Source organism: Giraffa tippelskirchi, chromosome 14 (assembly GCF_054371585.1).
Source record: "Giraffa tippelskirchi isolate mGirTip1 chromosome 14, T2T-mGirTip1v1.2.pri, whole genome shotgun sequence".
Lineage (NCBI taxonomy): Eukaryota > Metazoa > Chordata > Mammalia > Artiodactyla > Giraffidae > Giraffa > Giraffa tippelskirchi.
In genome coordinates, this window is record NC_137288.1 from 42,459,857 (window position 1) to 42,487,715 (window position 27,859).

At 41.9% G+C, this 27,859-nt stretch overlaps 2 protein-coding genes across 12 annotated transcripts in view; one reads left to right on the forward strand and one right to left on the reverse strand.

Annotated features, from left to right (window-relative positions):
* The window catches only part of CHST9 (carbohydrate sulfotransferase 9), a 283,501-nt gene that overhangs the window by 153,808 nt on the left and 101,834 nt on the right, over positions 1 to 27,859 (forward strand). For 9 of the 10 annotated variants that reach the window (XM_081563152.1, XM_081563149.1, XM_081563153.1 and 6 more), the window contains one exon: positions 9,528 to 9,569. In XM_081563152.1, the coding sequence (XP_081419278.1) occupies positions 9,528 to 9,569 (42 nt within the window). Of the gene's footprint in view, positions 1 to 9,527; positions 9,570 to 16,489; positions 16,840 to 27,859 lie in introns of those variants that run through there. The other variant, XM_081563154.1, reaches the window with a different exon arrangement.
* LOC145534859 (uncharacterized) overlaps positions 1 to 27,859 on the reverse strand; it is a 305,098-nt gene that overhangs the window by 4,864 nt on the left and 272,375 nt on the right. The gene's annotated exons all lie outside the window — the stretch shown is intronic.

The following is a 27,859-nucleotide window of genomic DNA, read 5'->3' on the forward strand; positions in this document are numbered from 1 at the left end:
ACTGAGCGCAGCGTTAGACGAGATCTGGTAACAGTGAGAAGCAAAGAGAGGTTTAGAGGAGGAGACTAGCATGAACAAAACAGTTTCTTACATGGTTAATTTGGTATATAAATATTAGGGCGGAGATTGAAATTAGGATATCAGTTTGGAGACCACTGAAATAGTCTAGACTTTGATGCGCTCAGACTCTTGGTGGGATTGATGGCGGGGGGCGGCTCATATAAAAGAGGCTGAGTGTTGAGACGTAGAAAGAAAAGATCAGGAGGTGATTGTCTGGAGACAGGTGTGGGGAGGAGATGAGGGGGAATGTCAGGTTCGCAAGCCTGACTGGCGGAGAAGTCTGTATAATAGACACACACGTGCAAGTTCAGAGGGACCCGTGGTTTGGGGGAAAGGATTACGAGTTTCTTTCAAGTCTGGTCGCATTTGATCCAACAATAGAACACCCATATGGAAGCTAGAATTTGGAGAAGCAGCGTTGAAGTTCAGGAGAGGTCAGAGCTAAGCTTGTGTATATACTTGGGACTGAATCAAGTACAGGAGAGAGTGAGAGGCAGGAGAGGGGGTGAAATTTCTGCAAGATGGCATGGCAGGAGTGAGGCAGGATAACACGCCAGCAAGTGACAGCAGTGACCATCAGAGGAGGCGATGTATATGACAGCACTTATGGGGGCAAGACTGATGAAATATAACATAAATAGGAAAAACTGGGGGACTTCCCTGCTTCCTAGAATCTCAAAGCCAAAATGGACACATTTTGTAGATGAGGAATTAGGTCTCAGCAAAGCTGAGTTCATTGGTTTCCCCTGGGACAGTTGCAGAGTCAGACGTGCCCCTTTTCAGCACTCTTCTCACTTTCCAGGCCGCTGCTTGGGCTCTTTGTGCCTCTCAGTGCCTCACTGCATATGGTTAGATCTGTACTCTGTTTTACACAAAGCATACTGTAAAGTGGGCTTCCCTGCTGGCTCAGTTGGTAAAGAATTACCTGCAATGCAGAAGACCCCAGTTCGATTCCTGGGTCGGGAAGATCTGTTGAAGAAGGGATGGGCTACCCACTCCAGTATTCTTGGGCTTCCCTGGTGGCTCAAACTGTAAAGAATCTGCTTGCAATGTGGGAGACCTGAGTTCGATCCTTGGATTGGGAAGATCCTCTGGAGAAGAGAGCGGCTCCCCACTCCAGTTTTCTAGCCTGGAGAATTCCATGGACTGTGTAGTCCATGGGGTTGAAAAGACTTGGACACACCTGAGCGACTTTCACCTTCATACTGTAAAGTGCTGGGTCCCCCTGCGTGGGGAGCCTGCTCTCAGCCAAGGGTAGAGCACAGAAGCTGCGTCTGCTAGAGCAGGGCTCCGTGAAAAGAAGTGCTCTGTACACACGTGGATATTGGCTCTTGCCCTGCTTCTCTATTTCATGTGTATTTCCTTTAGTTAACTAATTTTGCAATCTTTAGAATATAGTTTACCCATACACTCCTTATCTTTGCATGCGTGTTAATTAAATAAATATTTATTATTGGTCTTCCCTGGTGGTTCAGTGGTAAAGAACCCGCCTGCAATGCTGGAGACACAGGTTCGATCCCTGGGTCAGGTAGATCCCCTGGAGAAGGAAATGGCAACCCACTCCAGTATTCTTGCCTGAAGAATCCCATGGACAGAGGAGCCTGGCAGGCTACAGTCCAGAGGTTGCAAAAGAGTCGTACACAACTGAGCAACTGAACATGCACACACATGCACTGTTATAATATTGTTTCCCAAAAGATATTGAAATGACATACTGTTTTATGTGAAGGAGACTCTAAATCTCAACTGTGTTTATAGCTCAATGATCGCAATAATTATAAGCCACATCAGTTAAAAATTGAAGTAGCTGTTTTTGAAAGTACATTAAAGTGATGTCCCATGTCCGAACCATTTGCACTACTTAGCATAATTTTATGGAAAGGATAGCCACTTGCAATCTTAACCTTCATATGAATTTCTTATGAAGTCATAGAATCTTAATACCTTTCTAATGTTCTTCTTGAAGGAAACAATTTGGGAAATGCCAAGGACAAAAACATAGGAAGCATTTAACATAAACTGGAAACATTAATACTTAATGGAGAAGCATAAGCCATTCTGAGGCATTTTAAAGCAGCTATTAAAATCATCCCTTCCAGGAGGTGTTAAAAAACAAAATCCATCCAAGTAAATTTATAGATCTAATTGGCTTTATTAAACGATTCATGAATTGGGCAGCGTTCCATGTAGCAAGTTGAGAGGAGCTCTGAGGGTGCTGTACAAGATGGAAAGGTTGTTTAGGCAGAAAGAGGAAGGGAGAAGGAAGGATCAGATTACAGCATCTTCCTTTGGTGGATGAAAAGGGTCTCTGTGGCTAATTATGTCATCAGTGCTGACCAGAAAATTCCAAACTGACCGGTTAGGATTACATTCCTGGGGGAAATTCAAACTACAATTAAGTTAAGTCTTAAGTTTCTGTTTGGTGACATAGGCTTAGCATGAGTGAATCCATTTTGGACTTGTTTCTGTTTTACCAGAGGCTAAGAAGTTCTTCAAAACTAGTGCTGTCTGACTCAAAGACTTGATGGAAATAGAAACCGTAAAGCCCAAGGCTTAGAAGAAAGTGGGGCTGAGATTCAAATGACTTCATTTTAAATGCTATTTGTCATCACAGATTTCCACTAAGTTTGCTTCCACACCTGGCTTCCCATGGGCCCGTTGGGTCAGCGGTTCTTCTGTGTTGTTTATTGTTTGCTGGTGGGGAGGGGCACCCTTTCAGGGTTTCTTCTATTTCAGAGCTGCAAAAACCAGTTCTGAAAATAGTTGGCAGTATCGGTTGGCCAAATATATTTGCTGAAACCCCTTTTGTTTTGAACCAGGGAGGCCCAAGATCAAGAAATACTTGGGTTAACTTAAGGTTAACACAATCACAGGTTTCTTCTTTTGCAAACTTCTAAGACTCTCATTACTTTCTGGCTTCTTCTCTCTTCTGTTACTGTGTTCTCTCGCTGACCACGCTCAAGTGGTCTCAAACCCCCTTCCTGGGTGGTAACAGCCCACCCAACCCTCCAGTGTTTTCTCTGTGCTGAGGTTCGTGGGATGGAGGGAAAGAACACTGAATTGCTAGACTTGGAGGCTGAATTCTGGAGCCAAATTCAGTTCTAACTCTAGTTTATTCATCCTGAGAAAACTCCCTAAACTTACTCTCTTTCTCCTTCTGCTTCTATTCTTTTTAATTATCTTTTGATTTTGTCAAAGTAATACCTACTCAGTTAAAATATCAACTGCAGTAAAAGTTCTTTGAACTAGCCTTCCTTAAATGAGTTCCCTGACTAAGTAACTCTCTCCCTTTCCTAGGTAGCTGCCACCAGGGTCTCACCTGCTGTCCCCTGAGCCCACCTGTAACTTCTGACTCCACCAATAAAGATTATATGGACCAAGAATTAGTTGTGTTTGTCCCCATTGTATCTGTTAATATAACTATTTAATTATAAGTTATATAAAACCATTGACATACAGATACATAAAACAGTTGCTATTTCTATGGAGCTGTTTTGGCAAGACTCAAAGTTGAGTTACTAAAAATAAAATGCTACAGAATCAGGTATGAAAAAAGAATGGTAAAATATCAGGAAAAAACTCAAATCTAAAAGGATTCTGCTTTGTGTCTTTCAGTTCTCAATCCACTTTAATGGGACTGAAACTAGGAAATGTAGATGATGATAATGATGATAGGTGTAGTTTATGTAAAAAAGAAATACATTGTTTTATTCCATAAGCAGAAGTCCAGGTCATGCTCCATGGGATTCTTCTGGTATTAGATTAGATGAGATTCACATAAAGTGCTCAGCATCATGTCTAATATTTAATAAGAATTCAGTACAGGTTAGCTGTTATTGTGGTTACTATTGATTTAGTAATTGTATATTCAGGTGATTTTAGAAGGAAAGAGAAGAGAAGGTAAAGTGAGACCAAACCATTGTTACAGAATAAAATGTTGGAATAAACTTTAACCCAACAATTGAATATTATACAGCACAAGACCTAAACATCACTGTGATCATTTTTTTGCATCAAAATGTCTTTACGTAAAATTAAGAGGGTGTCGATAATGACATTTTTAAAAGGTATAGCTGAAGAAAAAAATCCATTCATTCATGAAATGTAACCCTGCTTCAATTTTAACAAATCACCACATGGCCTTAGGAAACTGTCCAAACATTTCAGTCTTTTATTCTCTGTTAGTCAAGGATAGTGATAACCAACTGAATAAATTTATTGGGCAGCCAGAAGAATTACTTTCAGAAAAGTACATTATGGACATATTTGTATTTCCTTACTTGAATGGGAGCTCTCCTTGGCTCAGTGTGCTAATCACCCTGCATGGAGCTCTCAAACCCTCAGAACAAGGATTGTGAAATGCTTTTTCAAAAAAATTGATTTCCCATCAAAGCTGAGACCTGTTTGCTTAGTATGGTGCTTATACCAGTTTCAACAGGTGAAGCATACTCTACCACAGAAAGCAAGAATGACTCAGAATAAAGTAATGTGATGATGGGGTAAGATCTTGTTTTATTAGATTGTGTATGCCACTCATGCATTTAATATCATAATCAATCTTGTAAGTCTAATATAAGAACTGGTTCACTGGATGTGAGGTTGTTGTTGCTGTTCAGTGACTTAGTCATGTCAGACTCTTTGTGATCCCATGAACTTCAGCAGGCCAGGCTTCCCTGTCCTTCACTGTCTCCTGGAGTTTGCTGAAACTCACGTCTATTGAGTCAGTGAGGTTTGAACTCATTAATTTTAGGGGCTCTGGCCAAAGCCAGTTAATTTCCGTTGTGTGAAGCAAGCCTGTATGCTGACATTTCAAGCCACTTCTACAGATGACCATGGGAGAACATTCATAGTTATTTAATGTATGGTCACGTAGCAAGAAAGTCTGCCTATATTGATTATATGAACACTGAGTCCAGCATCCTAGGTTATCATTACATTAAAAGAAACATTGCACTTCAATGCCATGCATATTTATACACAACATTGAACTAAGTTTGGGGAGATTACAAAAAGGAGTAAGACTGAATCATTACTGTTTTCAACAAGTTTACTCTATAAGGTAGGACAAGCAACCATCTGAGTACATATTTCAGTCTGTGGTGTTCAGTTCAGTTCGGTCATTCAGTCGTGTCCGACTCTTTGCGACCCCATGAACTGCAGAACCCCAGGCCTCCCTGTCCATCACCAACTCCTGGAGTTTACCTAAACTCATGTCCATTGAGTCAGTGATGCCATCCAACCACCTCATCCTCTGTCGTCCCCTTCTCCTCCTGCCTTTCCCAGCATCAGGGTCTTTTCCAATGACTCAGCTCTTCGCATCAGGTGGCCAAAGTATTGGAGTTTCAGCTTCAACATCAGTCCTTCCAATGAACACCCAGGACTGATCTGCTTTAAGATGGACTGGTTGGATCTCCTTGCAGTCCATGGGACTCTCAAGAGTCTTCTCCAACACCACAGTTCAAAAGCATCAATTCTGCAGCGCTCAGCTTTCTTTATAGTCCAACTCTCACATCCATACATGACTACTGGAAAAACCATAGCCTTGACTAGATGGACCTTTATTGGCAAAGTAATGTCTCTGCTTTTTAATATGCTATCTAGATTGGTCATAACTTTCCTGCCAAGGAGTAAGCGTCTTTTAATTTCATGGCTGCAGTCACCATCTGCAGTGATTTTGGAACCCAAAAAAATAAAGTCAGCCACTGTTTCCACTGTTTCCCCATCTATTTCCCATGAAGTGATGGGACCGGATGCCATGATCTTAGTTTTCTGAATGTTGAGCTTTAAGCCAACTTTTTCACTCTCCTCTCTCACTTTCATCAAGAGGCTCTTTAGTTCTTGACTTTCTGCCATAAGGGTGGTGTCATCTGCATATCTGAGGTTATTGATATTTCTCCCAGCAATCTTGATTCCAGCTTGTGTTTCTTCCAGCCCAGCATTTCTCATGATATACTCTGCATATAAGTTAAATAAGCAGGGTGACAATATACAGCTTTGACATACCCCTTTTACTATTTGGAACCAGTCTGTTGTTCCATCAGTCTGTGATGAGTGAAAGCCAAACTAGAACATCAAAGTGTATCCTGCCCAGAAATGTAATCTCATTATTATGCCCCAGGGTCAGGTTTCCTGAAACCCTTGAGAAATTGGCAGACAATAGTTTCCTGGGGCTGGGGAGAGGGGTATGGAAAATTACTATTCAGTGGGTATAGAGTTTCAGTTATGCAGGATGAAAAAGTTCTAGAGATCTGCTGAGCTTACAGTCAACATACCATCCAGTATATTTTAAAATTTACTGAGGATAGATCTAATGTGTTTTTTTCCTACAATTAATAAAAAAAGAAAAAAGAAACTGGCAGATGACCTTGGCACAGCCTTTCTAGTTGAACCATCACAGAGATGGGGAAAGAGGCTACCGTGTCCACGTTTTAAAGGAAATGACTTGATTATTTTAAACCTGAGGGCTTAGAGGCAATACCTGATGAGAACCATTTCTCATGTAATCAGTAAACTGCTTAGCAGAATATCATAAGAGATAAAGAAGCAACTGCATTTGACTCTTTGAATAGCCATTTTTTCCGCTTCAATTTAATTTCCGTCCCTGGTTACGTGACAGATTACATCAACAATGAGATGTGCCAGATAAAATCAATTTTGAATGAGGGAAGATTTGGGGTCCTAGCCTAAACAATATTGTTATCACCAAGCCACAAATGTGTGACCTTGTTACATGGGTGAACCAGTAAATAGAGAGTTGCAATCGCATCAAAGTGAGCTGAAGCAGTGGATTACATATCAAGTTCCAACCCTTGAGGATCAGTTGTACCAGAGGACCTATAACTTATTGATGAGCTAGACTTATAAATGCCTTCATCCAAAATGCAAAAATTACTAAATCAAGTGCAGCTGCTGATACCTTATCCCAGGAAACTCGTGATAATACAACTCAATATATTGTTTATATGTATTTTTTAATCATTCTAAAGATAGAATAGCATATAAAAAACCTTTTAAATTTTTGTTTACTTTTATATTTTTTTTACATTTTATTGAAGTATAGTTAATTTACAATGTTATATTAGTTTCATATGTGCTGCTGCTGCTGCTGCTAAGTCGCTTCAGTCGTGTCCAACTCTGTGCGACCCCACAGACGGCAGCCCACCAGGCTCCGCCGTCCCTGGGATTCTCCAGACAGGAACACTGGAGTGGGTTGTCATTTCCTTATCCAATGCATGAAAGTGAAAAGTGAAAGTGAAGTCACTCAGTCATGTCCGACTCTTCACAACCCCATGGACTGCAGCCTACGAGGCTCCTCCATCCATGGGATTTTCCAGGCAAGAGTACTGGAGTGGGTCGCCATTGCCTTCTCCAAGTTTCATATGTACAACAAAGTAATTCAGTTTAAATATATATATATATTATATATATATATATATTCTTTTTCAGATTCTTTTCCCTTATAAAGTTATTACTAGAATAGCATTCATTGACATAACTATAAACTGGTATATTTTAACACAAATGAAATTTGATGAAAGAATAATTAAGAAAACAAGCACTGATAGAATCTTTCAATTTAGGTTAGAAAAGCAATATTATATATGAATTACACCAATAGCAAGTTTTTTAAATGGAGCAGAAGAGCAGGACCAGAGAGTTAAGCTTACCATTCTAGGTATAAGCCTCATCATTCTTAAGTATTTGTTCAAATTTTATCAACATACTTTGAAAGGAATATTTTTGAAAAACAAGACAGTATGCAAGGAACAAAGCATTACATATACATATGATAATATAAGATATATGTTAACATATATAATATATACATTAATAGTATATAGTATTAACATATATATTAAAATTATGTAATATATAAAATATGTGGTATAGCATACAGTATATAAAAGGGCCACTGCTGATCTGTGTGTGTGTGTGTGTGTGTGTTTGTATACTCAGTCGTGTCCAACTCTTTGCTACCCCATGGGCTTCCCGGGTGGCGCTAGTGGTAAAGAACTCACCTTCCAAAGCAGCAGACTAAGAGACACAGGTTCGATCCCTGGGTGGGGAAGATCCCCTGGAGAAGAGCATGGCAACCCCCTCCAGTATTCTTGCCTGGAGAATCCCCATGGACAGAGGAGCCTGGCGAGCTACAGTCTGTGAGGTCGCAAAGAGTCAGACACAACTGAAGCAACTTAGCACATATGCATGGACTGTAGGCCCCCAGGCTCTTCTGTCCATGGGATTTCCTGGGCAAGAATACTGGAGTGGGTTGCCATTTCCTCCTCCAGGAGATCTTCCCAACATGGGATCGAACCCACATCTCCTGCTGCTCTCTTGCATTGACAGCCGGATTCTTTACCACTGTGCCACCTGGGAAGTGGGAAGCCCACATATTATATGGTTATAATATGTTTTTTAAAAGAGGAATTGGGCCAGTGTAATCTAGAAAGCAAAAGTCTGAATAGCCCTATAATTACCATCTGTGGTTCCCTCAACTTGTTCTCAGAATGAGTTGAGATTCACCTCTCCCCAGAGATGACTAAACCAGAAGAAATATTCTATATTACATTTAGCAACTTCATCTGGCAGAAAAGGTCGTCCTTCTTTATTATCAGGATGAAAAATTGTTGGCTCAAGGGAACCCTCAAGATTTCTTTCTTAGAGCTCTTCACTACAGAATTAACTTCCAGTAGTTCTGGATGATGTAAATATCCACAGGATCTCATCCCTCAAAAAGCTTTTGTCCTTTTATCCTAGACTTCAGTTCATTTATTCTTTCAAGCTTCACAACTCACGTTATCCAAGAGTAGGCCATTGGATATTCCATACCAGGAGATGTACACGGCATTTCTATCCCAACTGTCAGTTTTACCCAGAGATCTATCCCATGTAGTCAGAAATTTTAAACAGAAACTATAATTGTGTATCAACACCTTGGTAGATTATGGAGCAGAATGCCAAGAATCCAAGAAAATTTTCTCCCTTGAAATGAATTTGTTACAGTACTGCTTCAGTTGTTTATGTTCTGGTGTTTTGGCCATGAGGCATGTTTTGGGGATCTTATCTCCCCAACCAGGGTTCAAACCCTTGCCCCTTGCATTGGAAGGCAAAGTCTTAACCACTGGACTGCCAGGGAAATCCCAAGATGAATATTTTCCCTCTCTGCCTACCCCAGCAGTCCCAGCTCGATTTCTCTGAGGCAGAAGGTATAGGCACAAAGTTGTCTTTTCTGTGGCAAAGTTTAAAGGTAATGCCAGGTTTCTTAATATGTGATATCAAGGCTGTCACCACTTGAATAGCCTAGAAACACAGGGATGTCATAATCTATTTCATGACCCTCTCCCTTCCCATGATTTTCTTGGCTAGCAATAAAATATCGAGACTTTGAGGTATGTCAATGGAGAAAGTTTCTTAAATGTCTTTGCAGGTGATGGTAATATGTTCATTTCCTGTCTCTTCTTTTCTAGGATGGGGACCTGTAAATTATTTGCGATCTACACCCAGAATCAGTGAGTAAGCCCTCCATAATGTTTGGGTCTCGGGTAGTTTTACACGAGCAAAGCAAAAGTGTTAGTCACTCAGTTGTGTCTGACTCTTTGTGACCCTATGGACTGTAGCCCACCAAGCTTCTCTGTCCGTGGAATTCTCTAGGCAAAAATACTGGAGTGGGTTGCCATTCCCTTCTTCAGGGGCTCTTCCCTACCCAGGGATCGAACCTGGGTCTCTCACATTGCTGACAGTTTCTTTACCATCTGAGCCACTAGGGAAGCCCCAAGGCCACAATAACTGAAAACCCTGTAGTGTCACTTTTAAATACCTGTTCTGATGATCCATCACCAGAAAGCACAGCCTAGGTGGCATTTTGAGTTTTATAAAGTCTTGGAGGGTAGGGGAGAAAAGCAAGCAAACCATGATCCTTGCCCTCAATAAATTTATGGAGGAAGTCATAGACTTTGAAGATAGATTCCAGTTATATCTAGCTTAATGAATAATTAATGTCCATCTTATTTGAAAAAGTTCACATTTTACCTATTTTTATTTTATAACATTTCCCTGGGACATTGGACTATATTCCTTATTTTCCAGAAATGTCTTCCTCTAAGAATTCAGTAAAACCTTCTTTATTCAGATATTTTGATTACACAGTTTTTGACAGTTTGACCCAGACCAAGATGAAATTTACTTATGAATTGTCAGCATGGAATGGGTTTGATACAAGAAACAGAGGGAACACCTGTAACCTATTTTAAAAGAGTAATTGTTTTCATGGCTTTGGTACATACGGTGGTCTTTAGGCAAAAAGATTCAGCTGTAAAACAAGGATGCATGTCATTTAGTGGCTTTCTCCTTAGACAGGCATTATTGGTAGATCAGAGTATTGAAAGTAATAAAAGTGTATTGCTTTCAATAAATCTGACTTCCATAGTTCAGGCTCACATCCCCTTTTTCTTCCCACCTCCCCAAACTCAGTATTCTAATCGACTGAAATGTACTGTTGTGTTACATGTGGACATAAATGTTTGTTAATAGAAGAGGATCAATTCTTATTATCTTATTTTTGAAACTGACAAATATACATTTTAATTTTTTGAATGCCTATCTGTAACATTGATCACCTAGATGACAGTCATGTATTTATTTTTATAAGAAAAATGATGTATCATTCCCTTTTATTTTCTGTGATTTTATACCACAGGAATTTTTTTAAAATTTAAAACGGTATTTTCCAAAAGCAAGAAAGACAAATTCCCAGGATGATAGTAAAGATTTAAGGGGAGAAAAGAATAACCCCCAAATCAGATCATGCCCTCCTTACGGCTTGTTGAAAAGTCAGAGCAGTAACCAAATCACCATTCATTCATTCATACAACAAACACTTAGCCAAGGGCCATGCTTATTGCTTCAAGGTGTGTAGAGATTAATAAAACTGTCTTCTTGTCTATACTGTGCTGGCAGCCCATAAGTTGAAGCAGAGATGGAGATGGTTTTCCCATGTGATAACTGATGTGTTATCCTTATAAGCAGAGTGCTTGGGGAATACTGAGATGATACCATTAAATTTGACTAAAAAGTTAGGGAAATATTCATAGCAGGTATAACACTAAAGCTCATTCTTTAAACATAAATTCAATGTCTGCAAGTAGAGAAAAGGACATTTCAAATCAGTGTGAGCGAACATATGGAAATAGAGAATACGTGGATTGCTTAAGAAAAACAGCAGACATGTTTAAGGTGGAGAGCTGAGGAGGTGGGGAACAATATATGGCCTATTAAATGGTATATTGCTAAGAAGATATGCCCTTCCTTAGAGGTTGGAAACACCAGCTGGAGCTCGCAGAGTTTGAGAGTTGTCTATATAGAGCTGAAATGTGGAGAAATGGGAATAGATAAAACTGTGGGCAATTGAGAGAACTTTCAGGAACACAGGATAGAATCGGCTTCTCCTTGTTAGAAGAGAGAAGGGGAGATAAATAAACAAACATTTGAAGGTGTATATAAAGAGATTCGAGGGAGTTTATGTCTGAGAGCTTCAGTCTCCTTTCCGTTGTGCTGTTGGATGAGTGTGGAATGCCTATTAGAAAGGCACAAGTTTGAATCCCTGCTCCAGAGTCTGTGAGTGATGTAATTTGGGCAGATCACGTAACCCACATACATTTCAGTGTTGGCTTCACCTCACTGAGCTCTTGTCTATAAAATGAGGATAACAGTACACAGCTTATATGGGTTGTTGTGATTATTGAAGACAAGCTGTGTACAACATATTCATACAAAGGTGTTCTATACATGAGACCTGCGAGATGATTGTCATCTGTGAATAGGAGGTTGTCTCCGGGGGAGAGAAAAAACAGAATGAGGAATGAAGATTGGAAAGGGACATGTGAAAGTGTTTCTTTTAATATTTATTTATTTTTGACTGTGCTGGGTTTTCATTGCTACATTTGGGCTTTCTCTAGTTATGGAGAGCAGGGGTTACTCCTCTGGTGCATGGGCTACTCATTGTGGTGGCTTCTCTTGTTTTGGAGCACAGGATCTGGGGTGTGTGGGCTTCAGTAGTTGCAATGCATGGACTCGGTAATTGAGGTTCCTGGGCTCCAGGGCACAGACTCTGGAGTTGTGGCACATGGGCTTAGTTGTCCTGCAGCACGTGAGATCTTCCCGACCAGGGATCAAACCAGTGTCCCCTACATTGCAAGGTGGATTCTCAACCACTGGACCACCAGGGAAGCCCTGTGAAAGTGGTTTTTAAGCAGCATTAAGAATCCTTTATGAAAGCATGATTTTGCAAGTACAGTCATATTTATGTGTCCCAGAGCAGCCAATAGGGATGTTTCAATGGCCTGAGTCGGGGAAGGTCAAAACAAGCACTGTGTCATTGTGAGAACAATTGAGAACGTTGATGAGTTCCGATCTGAGAAGCTTGGAGGCTGGTACTCCAAGATCTGTTCTCCAGCCTCTACCCTGAGTTGGCAGAAGACTATGTTTTCTCAGGGTCAGCTGCCTGTGATCTTAAGGCTCTTGTCATTATTAAGGAAGAGAGCTGAGTTGCCAAAGTGCCCAAGGTTGTCTACTCTCCTACCAGCTAAGCTCCAGACATAGTTGTCTGCTCAGAGAGCTGCCAGACCCTTGCCCCCCTCTCCTACCCTCTCACTGAGCTCCCCTTGGCTCACAGTCCCTACCTCAGCCTCTCTTCCACTTGAGTTTTCCTTCCTCCCTAGCACATAAGACAGTGAGAAACGTTTCTATCTCCCCTGGAATAGAAAACTGGCATTTGAACCAAGTAAAAAGGAGCCCATCTGCATGCTTCTTGTCCCGCAGGTCATCAGCACCCCTTCTAGACCTTAGAACAGGATACACTGGGTACAGCAGGCAGGACCACACTTCCTCTCCTATACCTGGAAGTGGGTTATCTCACCAGCCACTAGGATGATGTCCGGCGTCCTCTTAAATTCTTAGTTAGCGTTGGGGACCTCAAGAGAGAATTGCCAAGATCTATCTGCCTGGAGAATACCAGGGACGGCGGAGCCTGGTGGGCTGCCGTCTATGGGGTCGCACAGAGTCAGACACAACTGAAGCGACTTAGCAAAAAAAAAAAAAAATCTTGATAGTTAACTTCCCTCAGAGAGAGATTTGAATGGCTGGAGAATGTCCTTCATATGCCAAATGGAAGTAATAAAGAAACTATAGGCTGTATCTCACCCATTATGGACTCCTATTTTAATTAATGGGAGATACACTCCTCTTTGGGGAATCTGGTTGATTCATTCAGTGAGTGAATATATTCAAGAAGAATATACTAATTTAAGGTGCTAGTATGTGTAAAATAGAAAACTAGTGGGAACTTGTTGTATAGCACAGGGAGCTCCGCTTGTGCTCTGTGATGACCTAGAGGGATGGGATGGGATGGGTGGGGGGTGGGAAGCAGGTCCAAGACAGAAGGGATATATGTATGTGCTTGCATGCTACGTAACTTCAGTCATGTCCGGCTCTTTGTGACCCCATGGACTATAGCCCTCCAGGCTCCTCTGTCCGTGGGATTTCCCAGGCAAGAATACTGGAGTGGACTGCCATGCCCTCCTCCAGGGGATCTTTGCTACCCAGGGATCAAACCTACATCTGTTGTGTCTCCTGAATTCTCAGACAGGTTCTTTACCACTAGTGCCACCTGAGAAGCGCTATATCCCAGGCTATATGTACACATATAGCTGAATCACTTCATTGTATGGCAGAAACTAACACAACATTATAAAACAAACTGTATCCCAATTAAATATATGTACATATATATATGTGTGTGTGTGTGTATATATATATATATATATATATATATATATAACAGACTGGTTCCAAATCAGGAAAGGAGTATGTCAAGGCTGTATATTACCACTCTGCTTATTTAACTTCCGTGCAGAATACATCATGCGAAATGCCAGGCTGGATGAAGCACAAGCTGGAATCAAGATTGCCAGGAGAAATATCAGTAACCTCAGATACATAGATGACACCACTCTTATGGCAGAAAGTTAAGAAGACCTAAAGAGCCTCTTGATGAAAATGAAAGAGGAGAGTGGAAAATGTTGGCTTAAAACTCAGCCTTCAGAAAACTAAGATCATGGCATCTGATCCCATCACTTCATGCAAATAGATGGGAAACGGTGGAAACAGTTACGAACTTTATTTTGGGGGGCTCCCAAATCACTGCAGATGTTGACTGCAGCCATGAAATTAAAAGACGCTTGCTCCGTGGAAGAAAAGCTATGACCAACCTAGATGGCATATTAAAAAGCAGAGACATTACTCTGCCAACAAAAGTCCATCTAGTCAAAGTTATGGTTTTTCCAGTAGTCATGTATGGATGTGAGAGTTTGACTATAAAGAAAGCTGAGCACCGAAGAACTGATGCTTTTGAACTGTGGTTGTGGAGAAGACTCTTGAGAGTCCCTGGAGTGCAAGGAGATGAAACCAGTCAGTTCTAAAGGAAATCAGTCCTGAGTATTCATTGGAAGGACTGGTGCTGAAGCTGAAATTCCAATACTTTGGCCATCTGATGTGAAGAGCTGACTCATTGGAAAAGACCCTGATGCTGGGAAAGATTGAAGGCAGGAGGAAAAGGGGATGACAGAAGATGAGATGGTTGGATGGCTTCACTGACTCGATGGACATGAGTTTGAATAAGCTCCAGGAGTTGGTGATGGACAGGGAAGCCTGGGGTGCTGCAGTCCATGGGGTCACAAAGAGTCAGACACAACTGAGTGCCTGAACTGAACTGAACTGATATATATATATATATATAAGCACCTTACATGAATAGTATTTGAAACATTAGGAACACCTTGTCAAATTCAGACAAAATTCTACATTTATGTGAAAATACAACTGCCGAGACTCTTTAGAGGGTGGGTAACCTCAAAGCTCTTTCTTCTCACTCAGACTTGGTTCCCAAAGCCCACCCTCCTGTGACTGCCAGCAGGGAGTCACATGGAATTCACTTCCAAGTACTTTGCTTCCTGTACGTTCCTTTCAGTCAGTTGCAGTCACCTACAGATATATAGATGATTCTAGATCACATAACATCCTCACTTCCCACTCATGGTCCTTCCCTATGGAGCAGGAGCCATGCTGAAGTGTAGCCCATCTCTACCTCCTCGAGAGTAGGAAGCCCCATGCAACACTTCTGATTGGATTTCAGGCTGGGGGTTCTCCCACTTGACACAAACACACATCAGCCCTTTCTGGAATGTGCTTTAATCACCTGGTGCCATGTCAACCAGACCAGTGTGCCCTCTACAACTGCCAACTATTCCTTCCTGGTTTGTATGCAAGCAGACCTGCTAGAGCAAGCAACTCACCTTTCATTATAAACAAACACAACAGACTACCAATTATAAGATGAGCAAATCACAGGGAATACAGTCAGTAACATTATAATAAACTTATATGGTGTTCAATTTATAAGAATTTGTATTACCATATTGTACACCTGAAACTAATACTCTAAGTCAACTCTACAGCGATGAAAAATTAAATTAAAATTTTAAACACACACACAGGCATCTCTACTTTTTTTATGTCTTTACCTCTAACTACACCTTGCTTCTGTTTCCTCCTCTAACCAGCACGTCTCCCATTTCTGGGTTCTTTGTTTATTTTTCCCTTTATATTTCATCTCTACACTTTATACATCTCACAGGTTTTAGTAACTCTCGGGAGACAGTCTTTTGTTTTATGTCCAACTTGGAAGAACCCAAAACTCAGGTCCATTGAGTGGCAAGCTCAAAATTAGGACTATGTGTGCCACAGCATTTCATTTCTATGTTTGCTTGGTGGTTTGCTTCGTTGTTCTTTAAAACTGCTTTGCTGCGTAATAAAATGCTAATTCAGTGTGGGGCAACCCCATGACTCTTTGCCAGCAAGAATGTGGTTCAGATTGTAGCATCACAGATTTGGGGGTCTGGAGAAAATGTTCAAGGCTGAGTCTAAACTTGAATGTTCTTACTCTGATCCCTCTACTTCCTTGGACTTCCATTTATAGAAACTGAAGGGAAAAAAGTGATTTCCTTCTATTTCATGAGTGGAAGTAATTCCAAATCCTTTCTTAGGGATGTTGAACTGAGAAGTGTTCCTTCGATTTTCATAGGAGAATCTCGGGGCAGGGTTTATGTCCCAGGCAGAGGGTACCCACATTCATGGGTGATGCCCTTTTCCAAGCTCCTAGCATCCCCTCTCCTGGGACAGAGGGCTGCCCTTGTGGAAGGGCTACAGTGAAGTGCAACTTTAAAGGAAGAGTTGCTCCTGGTGCCCCTGCAGGTGCCCATGTAGAGTCAGCCCACACACATGCTCACGCTCTAAAGCTCTGCATTCTGTTGGTGCATTCTCCTATGGAGTTCCGGAAGGGACTCCTTCTGTTTACCCAGCGTTCTCGGGTTCACTTGACTCCAAGAGAGGAAGGCACAACTTGGATGCATGAGCACTGCAGAATGTAGAGATATGGCTTTCCTACAAGTGGGAATCCATCCCCAACCCTGGGCATGGCTCAGGGCATTTTCCAGGGCACACAATGCTGTGTCCTCTGTGCTCAGCTTCTCTGGGGAACCAGGAGAATTGAGAAGGTGCCATGATATTAGAGAGGCTTCCCTGGTGGCTCAGATGGTAAAGAATCTGCCTGCAATGCAGGAGACCCAGGTTCGATCCCTGGGTCGGGAAGATCCGCTAGAGAAGGGAATGGCTACCCAGTCCAGTATTCTTGCCTGGAGAATTCCATGGACAGAAGAGCCTGGTCAGGTACAGTCCATGGGGTCACAAAGAGTCAGACATGATTGAGCAACTGACATGCCACACATGATGTTAGAATCAAGACCAGGGTTACTATTGTAGGTTAGAGTATAAAGGGGCGCTTCCCCATATTTTAAGTGTCCCTACCGGGAGCCCTTCACTTGCATGTGCCTTGGGGGACATGCTTGCCATTGTGAGCCAGAACAGTCTTTTCTGTAAATCCAGGATTACCGAACCTGACAGGAAGGGATAGTTAGAGACTTTTCTACAGGCTTCCTGAGCTTAGCTGAGCATTAAGCCTTACAAATCTTATAAGAATTGATGAGCACGGTGATATATATAAAAAATGCAACATAAACCTTCAGATTCATGGCATAACCATCTCAACTGAAAAGCCTTTATGCTTCAGGATTTTAAAAAATTACCCTTTGCCTACCTTGCCTATGCTCAGACAGACTCCAGCATTCGAACAGCTTGCAAATTCTACACAAGTGGATGCTGCTATGCTCACATCCATCAGAAGAGTGGCATTCTTGGGGGTCTTTTTCTTTTGTGGGAGAAGGGGGTGGACAGACATTATTATTCTCATATGGGAATGATTAACCAAGGAAAAGTGGCAGCCCACAGTTAATTTAGCTGTTCTTTTAAATGTTTTTTCTGGTACCTGAATTACATGAACAAATTCTTTTAATAAGCTGATCTGTTTCTCCCCTTCTCATTGAGGTGCAAAGTAATCTAGAGGGTCAAGGTTTCCAATCTTTTTCTCTTGCATTAAAATGATCTGTCATTTCTATTGTGGCTACACCCAAAAGTCAATTTTTGGTCTCTTTAAAGTGCCCTATAGAATAATTCAGTGGTGAGAGGATGAAATTGTTCTCAAAGTGTAACTGCTCCCCTTGCTGGTATATTGTAGCAATGACATTCATCTTTAAAAATGTAATCCTGGTTCAGAGCAGGGTTTTTTGTTTGTTTGGGAGGTGGGCTTTTTTTTCTCTTGGTACTTCTTTATGTTTTTTAACTTCACAGAAAATTGAGGCTTAATCTAATGAAACTGGATAAGTTACTATAGTCATCATACATTATAAACCAGGTATGTAAAATTCAATAGAATAAGAATTTTCTTAATATCTCTCATGCCTGGAAAATAGGCAACTACTCTGAATGATGTTTAGTGTTAATGTTTTTTAAATAAAAGAATCTTTTAATTTTTTAGTACAATTTATATGCAATAAGATGCACAGATAATTGTCTGACTCAATGAGTTTTGATAGTTATAAACAGGCTTCCCTGATAGCTCAGTTGGTAAAGAATCAACCTGCAATGCAGGAGACCCCTATTCAATTCCTGAATCAGGAAGATCTGCTGGAGAAGGGATAGGCTACTCATTCCAGTATTCTTCCTGTGTGCTCAGTCGTGTCTGACTCTTTGCAATCCCATGGACTGTAGACCACAAGGCTCCTCTGTCCATGGGATTCTCCAGGCAAGAATACTGGAGTGGGTTGCCATTTCCTTTCCAGGGGATCTTCCCGACCCAGGGATCGAACTGTGTCTCTTGTGTCTCCTGCATTGGCCAGAAGATTCTTTACCAGGGAAGACAACTTTAATTCACAGCAGAGGTAGAATTATTAAGAATGTATTAAATACTTAAAGGCAAATCACTGAACTTGGGCCTTTCTGAGATCTGATGTTGGATAAACAGGAGTCATGTTACTGAAGAAGGACAAGAAGTCAGATTGGGAGATTGATAGAGGGATATGGGGTGGTGACAAAACATTTTCCACGAAAATGAGTCACAGGCAGCTAGAATGGCAGGGGACCAGAGGGCCAGGGGGCAGATGCAGGGGTCCAGGCTGGGGACGGACCGCACACACAGGCGAGGAGGGAGCTGAAACCCCAGGAGAGGTCTCTGGGGCAGAAGCCAAGCTGGAAAGAAGTGAGAAGGCTGACGGCCCAGTGAAGAAGGGGATTTCTAAAGCACAGGAGACCTGGACCCAGAACCAGCTAAACTAGCCAGAGAGCACGCGAGATGAGGACGGGAAGGTCTCTGTCCAGGGTGCCCTGGAGGACAGATGCCAGGGACCGGGGCCACACCCGGGGAGAAGGCGCCCAGACCCTGGAGGCGGGACGTGAGCCGGTGAACGAGACCATCTCAGCTACACACAGACACAGCGGGGCAGCCACGTCCACCCTACCAGGCCGCCTGCCCGGGCCACCGCTCACCTCGGCTTCCCCAAGGAGAGGCTCCCGGATCTGCCGGCCGCTCTGTCCGGAGAGTCCCCCCACCCCGCCGGCCGGGGCCACCTCCCAGGACCGCACTCCCTGAAGCTTAGGGACAGCAGACCTCGGCCACGCTAGGTCACACCTCCCGCTCACAGGGACACAGCCAGCACCTGGGAGGGGCACATTTTCAAAACACACAAGCAGTATTCTAGCCACGAGTTCACTCCGTCAGGAGCAGAAAGAGATGCTCAGGGCAAGAGTACCGCGACTCTGAGGATGAACCACTGGGCAGCAAAGCGGGCGCGGGCCTGCTCTCCAGGCACTGAGGACCACGGGTGGTGCAGCGTGTCCCCCGGAGTCACAGCCAGCTTCCAGGGGATCCACAGACACCTAACAGGTGCCCTGCCTTCCGGCTGTGGGAGCACCGAAGGAACCGCAGAAGGGACCCACCTCAGGGTAAACACCAGGCGAGTCCTGGGAGGTGCGACAAGGACCAGGTGAGCTGTCTGGTGTCAGCAGCGAAGAGCCATCTCACGGAGGGGCAGCCCAGGGCTCGCCTGGAGGGACGTGTGGATTAGTGAGAGCGTGTGTGGAGGCACGAGGCGGATCTGACACGTCTGCTCGGGCCAGGCCCTGCTACTGGCGATCCTACGGCTCACACTCCTTCCTAAGGTGCTTTTAGAGCCAGAGCACCCATTCTGACACACGTGGCTAAGAAGGGGGATTCTGGAAAACCTGAGGCTGATTATCTTTGGGTGCCTTGGGCTGAGGTTGCAGGACATTCTGAGAGGAGTTTCAGAAGCGTTTTGGGCGGCAATGGCATTCATGGAGCACCTGCTCCGAGAAAGAGAACCCTCAGCCAGGCTCGCAGGTGCTGAGGGACAGATGCCGATGACCAGAGCTCCCCCGGGGAAGCCCTTCATTATTAACCCCAGAGCTGGCCGCCCAACGTGTCCACCTTAAGGTGTTTCCTCTCTCATTAAAAAAGAATACTGTTGAACTTCTCTCTTCAGTAGTCTTTAGCCATCACTCCACACGGAAGCCCCCAAAGCACCACCACGCCTCCACCTCATCATGTTCCCACAACGTGGCAGTGCCCAGCCACGTGCCAGGTGGTGTTCTCAGCACCACACAACCCTGGGAGGGAAGCACAGGCTTCCCAAACTGGAGCCAGGGCCCCCAGCCAAGAGGCTTCCCTTGTGACTCAGCTGGTAAAGAATCCGCCTGCAGTGAGGGAGACTTGGGTTTGATCCCTGGGTTGGGAAGATCCCCTGGAGAAGGGAAAGGCTACCCACTCCAGCATTCTGGCCTGGAAAATTCCATGGACTGTGTAGTCCACGGAGTTGCAAAGAGTCGGACATGACTGAGTGACTTCCACTTTCAAACACCTGGTATAATGGTCATGCAAAATAAGACACTGAATCCCATACCATGAATATTTCCCTCATGGCCCTTTCCAGTCAATTCCAGTTCAAGAGCCTACCACCTCCCTCCCACCCCTTCATCTCTTCTGTACTACCCAAGCAACGACTTTCTTATCACTGTCACCATTGGTTACTTCAGTCTGTTCCTGGACTTCAAATGAATGGAATCATATAGCATATAAATGGTAAATGCTCCATTCACTCACCATAGTATTATAGAGATTGTGGCTTAATTCTCTAAGCAGAGTTCACTTCTTTTTTATTGTTGAGTAATACTCCATTGTATAACTAAACCGTAGTTATCCTATTTTTGTACAAGTTATTCTATTTTTGACATTTGGATTGTTTCTAGTTTGGGACTGTTATGAAAAAGACTGCTCTGAAAATTCCTATACAAGTCTGTGAATAACTTGTTTCATTCCCATTGGATAAAGACTGAGAAATGGGATTGCTGGATTGTAAATGTTTATAAGAAACTGTCCCTCAGTTCACCAGCAGTGTTCAAAGTTCTAGCTGCTCCTTATCCTCACCAACAGTGGGTAGGAGATGATATCTGTCATGACTTCCATTTGCAGATATCTGATGGCTGTTGATCTTTATCATCTTTTTATGCACTGTTGCCCGTTTGTATATCCTCCTTGGTGAGATGTCTATTCAAGTTTTTTCTCAGTCTTACTGGATCATTTATCTATTGCTTATGGTAGGATTCTTCATCTATTCTGGAAAGTTCTTTGTCAAATAAACATATTGTAAGTATATTTCCAGTTTTTGGTTTGTCTATCACTTTATTTAAAGTGCCTTTGATGTGTTGAAAATTTTAAATTTGATTAAAAAACAATAAATTACTTTTCTCCTTCATGGTTAATGCTTTTTAATGTCCTAAGAAATCTGTTTACCTTAAGGCTGTGAATATAGTCTGCTCTTACTCAAAAAGTGATGATAGCAACTTTAAAAATTGAGAATAATAATAAGGACATTTTGTAGCCAAACAAAGAGGCATGTTTATAATAACTGAAACACAGGGCTATCTCTGTACTTTCATAAATTTATGACTACTTGTTAATTTTCAAGTGTCTCCTTGATGTATCCTCTTTTTCTCTAAGAAACAGAAAGTAAGTCTTGGTGTTTTGAGACTTGTCAGAAATGAAGGACTAGGAGAGAAATCTCAATGTGAAGTTTGAATGTCCTGTGTATGATAATGACTTTAGATAATGATCTTTATAGTACAAGTGATTTTATAGCATTGTTCACTGTCCTTGAGCAATGACTTTAACTCCAAGGAACCCAACCATGCTATTTCTATGCTTTATCCTCATCTCTGGAGAAAGAGGGTGACAGCAAATTATCAGACTTTCCAAATAATATCATTTATCTATATGTTGATTAAAATATACAAAATTTATAATATTTTAAATACATACAATATCTTATGAAAAAGATACAAATTTAAATGGGTAGCTCTGAGCTCAGTGGTAAAGAATCCACCTGCCAATGTGAGAGATGAGAGTTTGATCCCTAGGTTAGGAAGATTCCCCTGAAGAAGAAAATGGCAACCCACTCCAGTATTCTTGCCTGGGAAATCCCATGGATGGAGGACCCTGGTGGGCTATAGTCCATGGGGTCACGAAGAGATGGGACTGAGCAACTAACACACACACACACACACACACACACACACACACACACGTGCTAGACATTGGATATGCTGTGGTGAAGAAACAGACCAGGTACCCACCTCTAGGGGCTTCTTACCCAAATGAGAAGAGTCAAGTAAACGGGTATTGTTTAGATTGTTTGTTAGATGCTCTGCAGATATTACAGGGCACCAACAACGACAGTAACAGGGAGAACCACCTGTAGGGAGGCCTTCCCGAGCAGGTGACATCTAACCAGAGACTTGGTTGACAGGGATTCAGCTACATGGGGAAGAGCAGTCTTACAGGACAAACGGCTCAGGTGACAGCCTTAGGCAGGTAAGAGCCATGTAATCCAGGTGAGGGCAGGGACAGTGAGCAGAAGAGACAGACAGGGTAAGACCAGCAGCAAGGTCTTGGAAGGGCTTCTTTTGACTATGGTCAGGAGTTAAGTTGACAGACTATTCTACCTTACAGGTGAAGCCCACGTTCCTCACAAAAGGAGCATGGGGTATTCATAGCTAGAATAAGGGATTATTAATATACTACTGTTGTTTAGAGTCTCTGAAGAGTAGCTTATATTGATAAGTGATGGCTGATGGCATATGGCCTGGGATAAGGGGATCACTCACTGGAGTGTATTGAACAGAATTCTCAGGACAAGAGGTCCATAGACACAAGGAGCAGAGAGGGACATGCTGACCAAGGGGATTTAAACTTAGAACCCACCTCAGGGCCACGAGGTGCCTTATACAGACATAGTGAAGAAGTAGGGAGAAGGCCAGGGGTCCCAGCATTAGAGTGAGGCAAAGTCAGGAATTAATGTCCAGAAGTTCAGATGAGACCATGTGTGGGACACCATATCTCCCATCCACCAACCAGATATAGATCATTCTCAAGCAGATAATGTGGAATGAACGGAGAGAAACCGAAAGCAGGAAATTCTGCTAAATGAAGTTTCAAAAAATTTGTGTACATTGTGCAGAGTAGTAAAGGAAAGGAAGACAGGAATCCAAGAATTGTTGTGCGGAGACCTCTATCAATTGTCAGGTTTGCTGTGGGGTATCGGAGCTCCTATGTGACTCTCTCTGCCATTTGAAGTTATTCCCTTCCTCTGGGAAGTATAGATAAAATATGATATGCCAGCATGTATCTTTCCACATAGAGTCTTCTAGAGGGGCAGGGCTGCAGCTGGAAGCTACCAACATGGCTCTGGGCAGGCAGATGAATGATCTGGGTGCAGGGTCAAGGCCAGCATCCTCTCCCTGCCCCTGTGCCGACACTAGTCGGGCAGAATTCCCCCCTCCTCTTCTCTGATAAGCGTTACCCTTACCCTCTCCCATGGGTGCATGCACGCTGCCTACACTGACGTACACACAACTCCTTCTCTGGTGATTGTTTAAACTTGGAAGAATGTAAGTAATGTTTCCTCATATTGAGGAGACTGGAACCCTTAGAAAGAAAGGTGTCAGAATGACTAAACATGGGGTGGTTGTGGAGGGTCAACTATACTATGCCATTTTATATAACAGATTTGGGCATCCTCAAACTTTGGTATCTATTTCAGGGCCCCTATTCCATAGGGACACTGAAACCAGTTCCCTCTTGTGTACCAAGGAACAACTGTACCAGGGTTGTGAGCTTGCAAAAAAGCCAGAATATAACAGTTACAAAAATGCTTTAGCAGGAAAGTCAAGGAATTTTAACACCTTTTTTGTTGTTGTTGAGCTTTAGGGTCAAGTTGTATATCTGTAAGGGCTTCCCTGGTGGTTCAGATGGTAAAGAATCTGCCTGCAGTGCAGGAGACCTGGATTCGATCCCTGCATTGGGAAGATCTCTTGGAAGCGAATGGATACCCACCCCAGTATTCTTGCATGGAGAACCTTTTGGACAGAGGAGCCTGGCTACGATCTATGGGGTCACAAAGAGTGGTTCACAATTGAGCAACTAACACTTTCACTTTCACTTCAATATCTGCAAATGACAATAAATAAAACTGAGTTTGAGGGAGAAGCTCAGATGGAAATAAATATTCCAGAACAATTAACTTCAGAGATGGGAGACGAAAGACTTGAGACTTAGAGATAAACAAGTAAAGGATGAAGCAAAGAGTCCTTGGTGACATGCACAGTGGGGACTGATGAAGCAATAAACCAAAAGATGAAAAAAAAAGAGACACAAAAGAACGGTGAAAACTGGAAGAGCGAATAGGAAGAGTATGACAGAAATAAAGATTTAAAACAGGAGAAGATTCCCTCTGGCCTTTATAATGTGTGGGCAGAAAATATTTTTCAATCACTGTTCAGTATAGTTTTTTTTTTATTATTTAGGAAATGAACTGTATTTCTTACATTAATACTCTAGTTCTTGATTCACTGCTCTTGAAATCCAGAAGTGAATCTATAGATAAGCTCAGTTGTTTCATAACAGAATTGTTTGAGGGCTGTTTTACAACACTAAATATATTTTTGTTGAGTTGGTTGCAAAATGGTTAGTTTCAACAGATCTGCGATTCTTTAAAACGTTTTCCATTCACTGTATTAGATATTTTTTCATACCTCCTAGGGCTAAATTTGGCTGGTTGATATCACTGTGGAATTGGAATATGGGAACATAGACCTAATTTCCTCATTTGACTTTTAAATTAGTTTTGTGTGTGTTAACTAAAATTGAAAGTGTTTCAATTATGAATAATGCCAAGATGAATGGGTACACTCCATTGGCTTTAATGAAGTGTACATGTTCTTGCATATTTGTGAATGATGGCATGGTAGCACAGTTCTTGAATCTTAGTGTTTAATATTTGCTGCACTTACACTTTTCATTTATGATACTACTTACTGCAGTCACAGCTTTTTACTTTTATGAACACAGTTGAACTTAAAATTTTTGTTTCATCAACTTTTCCAAGGGATTAATATTACCAAGGGTGTGCTTTTTTATATAAAAGCAAAAGTTGACAACCAATTTATTAAGTTTGAATTAGCTAACATTTGCTCCATGACTGTATTTGAAGGCTCTGTGCCAAGAGATTAACTTTCAAGGAATAAACATGTCATTTAGATAATTGAAACTTTAAAGTGAAAGTTTTAGTCTTTAGTGATCATGACAAAATGTATATAAGTTAAATATCAGACAACACTTGCTGGTAATATATGCAAATGAGAGGAGCAACTAGAGAAATTCAGGATAATGATGTCAGTTGCATAGTACCTTGAGTAAGGATAATTACTAATTTTTTAAACCAAGGATTTCTTTCTTGAGTTACATCTCTAGTGGCTGTTGGAAGAGTGAAATACTCTCAGACACTTACAAATGTATTTAAATTTCATGTCATATATCCAGGGCTTCAAGCTCAAACTGTGGTTTTCTTGTCCGAATACTTTGCAAATTTCTTCATGCCAAACAAGAAATCAAATTATAAAAGTATATTTAAATTAACAACTGTTCATGCAATATTAGAAGAGTAAACAGCTTAATAATTTATGAATGTACTAACCTTGTGTATTAAAGAGCTTTGAGATGAATGGTGGATTCAGCATATGTAACATGCACTGAAAATTAGCTATTGCACAGACTTGGCAAGTGTCCCTGGTAACTCAGCTGGTAAAGAATCCGCCTGCAATGCAGGAGACCCCAGTTCGATTCCTGGGTCAGGAAGATCCACTGGAGAGGGATAGGCTACCCACTCCAGTATTCTTGGGCTTCCCTAGTGGCTCAGCTGGTAAAGAATCCGCCTGCAATGTGGGAGACCTGGGTTCTATCCCTGTGCTGGGAAGATCCCCTGGAGAAGGGAATGGCTACCCACTCCAGTATTCTGGCTTGGAGAATTCCATGTACTATATAGTCTATGGGGTTGCAGAGAGTCAGACACAACTGAGTGACTTTCACTTCACATGCTGCACAGATTCATGGAATGAGAAATTATGAACATAATTTTACTTGTTATTATTGGATACATCACATGTGTCATATAAACCTTTACTGGTCAAATCATACAGTCCGTTATTTCATAAACAGTGTTTAAATGACCTTTCCCAAGCTGATACAATAAGTAAAAGAATTTGATCTAGCAGCTAGGACTCCCCTATCCTAGGCTTGATGGAGGAGTAGTACAGGCGTAACATCTATACTACAGGACTAGCCTAACATTTTGCACACTGGAGTTTCCATGGGCATGTGGTCTAATTTAATTTCAAGTTTCATAGTCTGCAATTCTTTGACAAACAGCCACAAGCTACAATTCCCTGCCTTTCCCATGTCAGATGCTTGGAAACCACCTGTTTCTGAATTAATTGGTGACCTTGGACAAGGACATGTAGGTAAAAGATGGGCACTGTTTAGTTCTATTTCATTTTTCCCACCATCAACCTTCCTCCTTTGGCTTTGAGACTGATGCTGTCTCCTGTTCCCTCCTTTGGGCGTTACAAGCCTTTGGACTCTAGAATCTGATAGAACAGGGCTCAAGCTCCAGCCCATTGTAGGACTCGGGCAGGTTGTTTCACCTCTCCAAGCCTCATTTTCTCTATAAAATAATGGTGTGTAAAGAGTTGTGGGTGGTTAATTTTGGAGCAGGGAGACAAAGTGTTTTGTTTTGTTCCATGGATGTTTTGACCATTCTAACTTCTCACAGGGAAATGTTTAAAGATACACGTGTAAAACATGTTTTTCTAAGAATGCTACTTGGGCACCCGACTGAGCACAGTGTTATTTCAGTGAATGATGTGCTGTAGAAGAGGAATTACCTTTCCTGTCTTCAGCCTACAGGTAGTAGGTGCTAATTTAGAATAAAACTTGTGACCATGGGACCCCAAACCCCACACTCCTCCCATTCCACGTGCCCTGCGTTTGTGCCTGCAGAACAAAAGGAAACGTCTGTCTTAAATGACACTTCAAATTACTGAAAGTAAAGTCCCATTCATACATGGTCAATAACTACATTAGTCAAGTGCACAAGGAGAAAGGGATGTCTTTCTTCATATGCCACTAAAACAATACTAGCCTGGAAGAGGACAGATAAAATGAGAAAAACATTATAGACCATGAAAGGTGACATCACTTAAATCCCTGGGCTAAAAGCCAAGGATACGAGGTCCTGCTTTCAGCTGTCAACTATCATTTTGTGATGATGGATAAATTTACTTCATATGAAAAGAAAAAAGTATATTTGGACATGTTATAAATAAAATTAATTACAAGTGCGATATAATTATGCTTAAGCAAAGAACCTAGCAAATATAGAAATATCTGCAATGTCTAAGACATATAAGCCTGCACAGAAATCTGAGGTTAGAAGGTGATATAAATGAAAACAATGAAAGTATTACCTTGTTACTTTTCTGACTTAATTCAGAACCTATGCTTTCGGGTTTCACCTTCAAGGCTTCTGATCTAAATATGTATTTCTGAGGCAACCCAAAGTAAGTTACCATGGATTTGATTCTACCAAAGGCAAAAAGAAAGGAAAAGGAAAACATAAAAGAGATGAGAAAACACTTTCTTACAATTCAGTAATGTGAAAAAACTTCAGAAGTTGCTTTTGGAAGATACGTATCTAAAAGTATTTGATAGTACCCTTTTCAACAGAGCCACAAAATAATAACAGCTTATTTTATTTAATTTAATTTTCCACTCCATTACTCCCCAAAGTACAGGACCAAGTGAAAGAATCCCCTCACAGATTGCATGCCACGTGACAGAAATTTATTACCATACTCACTGGTACTATTTCACCCATTTTTCTGTAATATT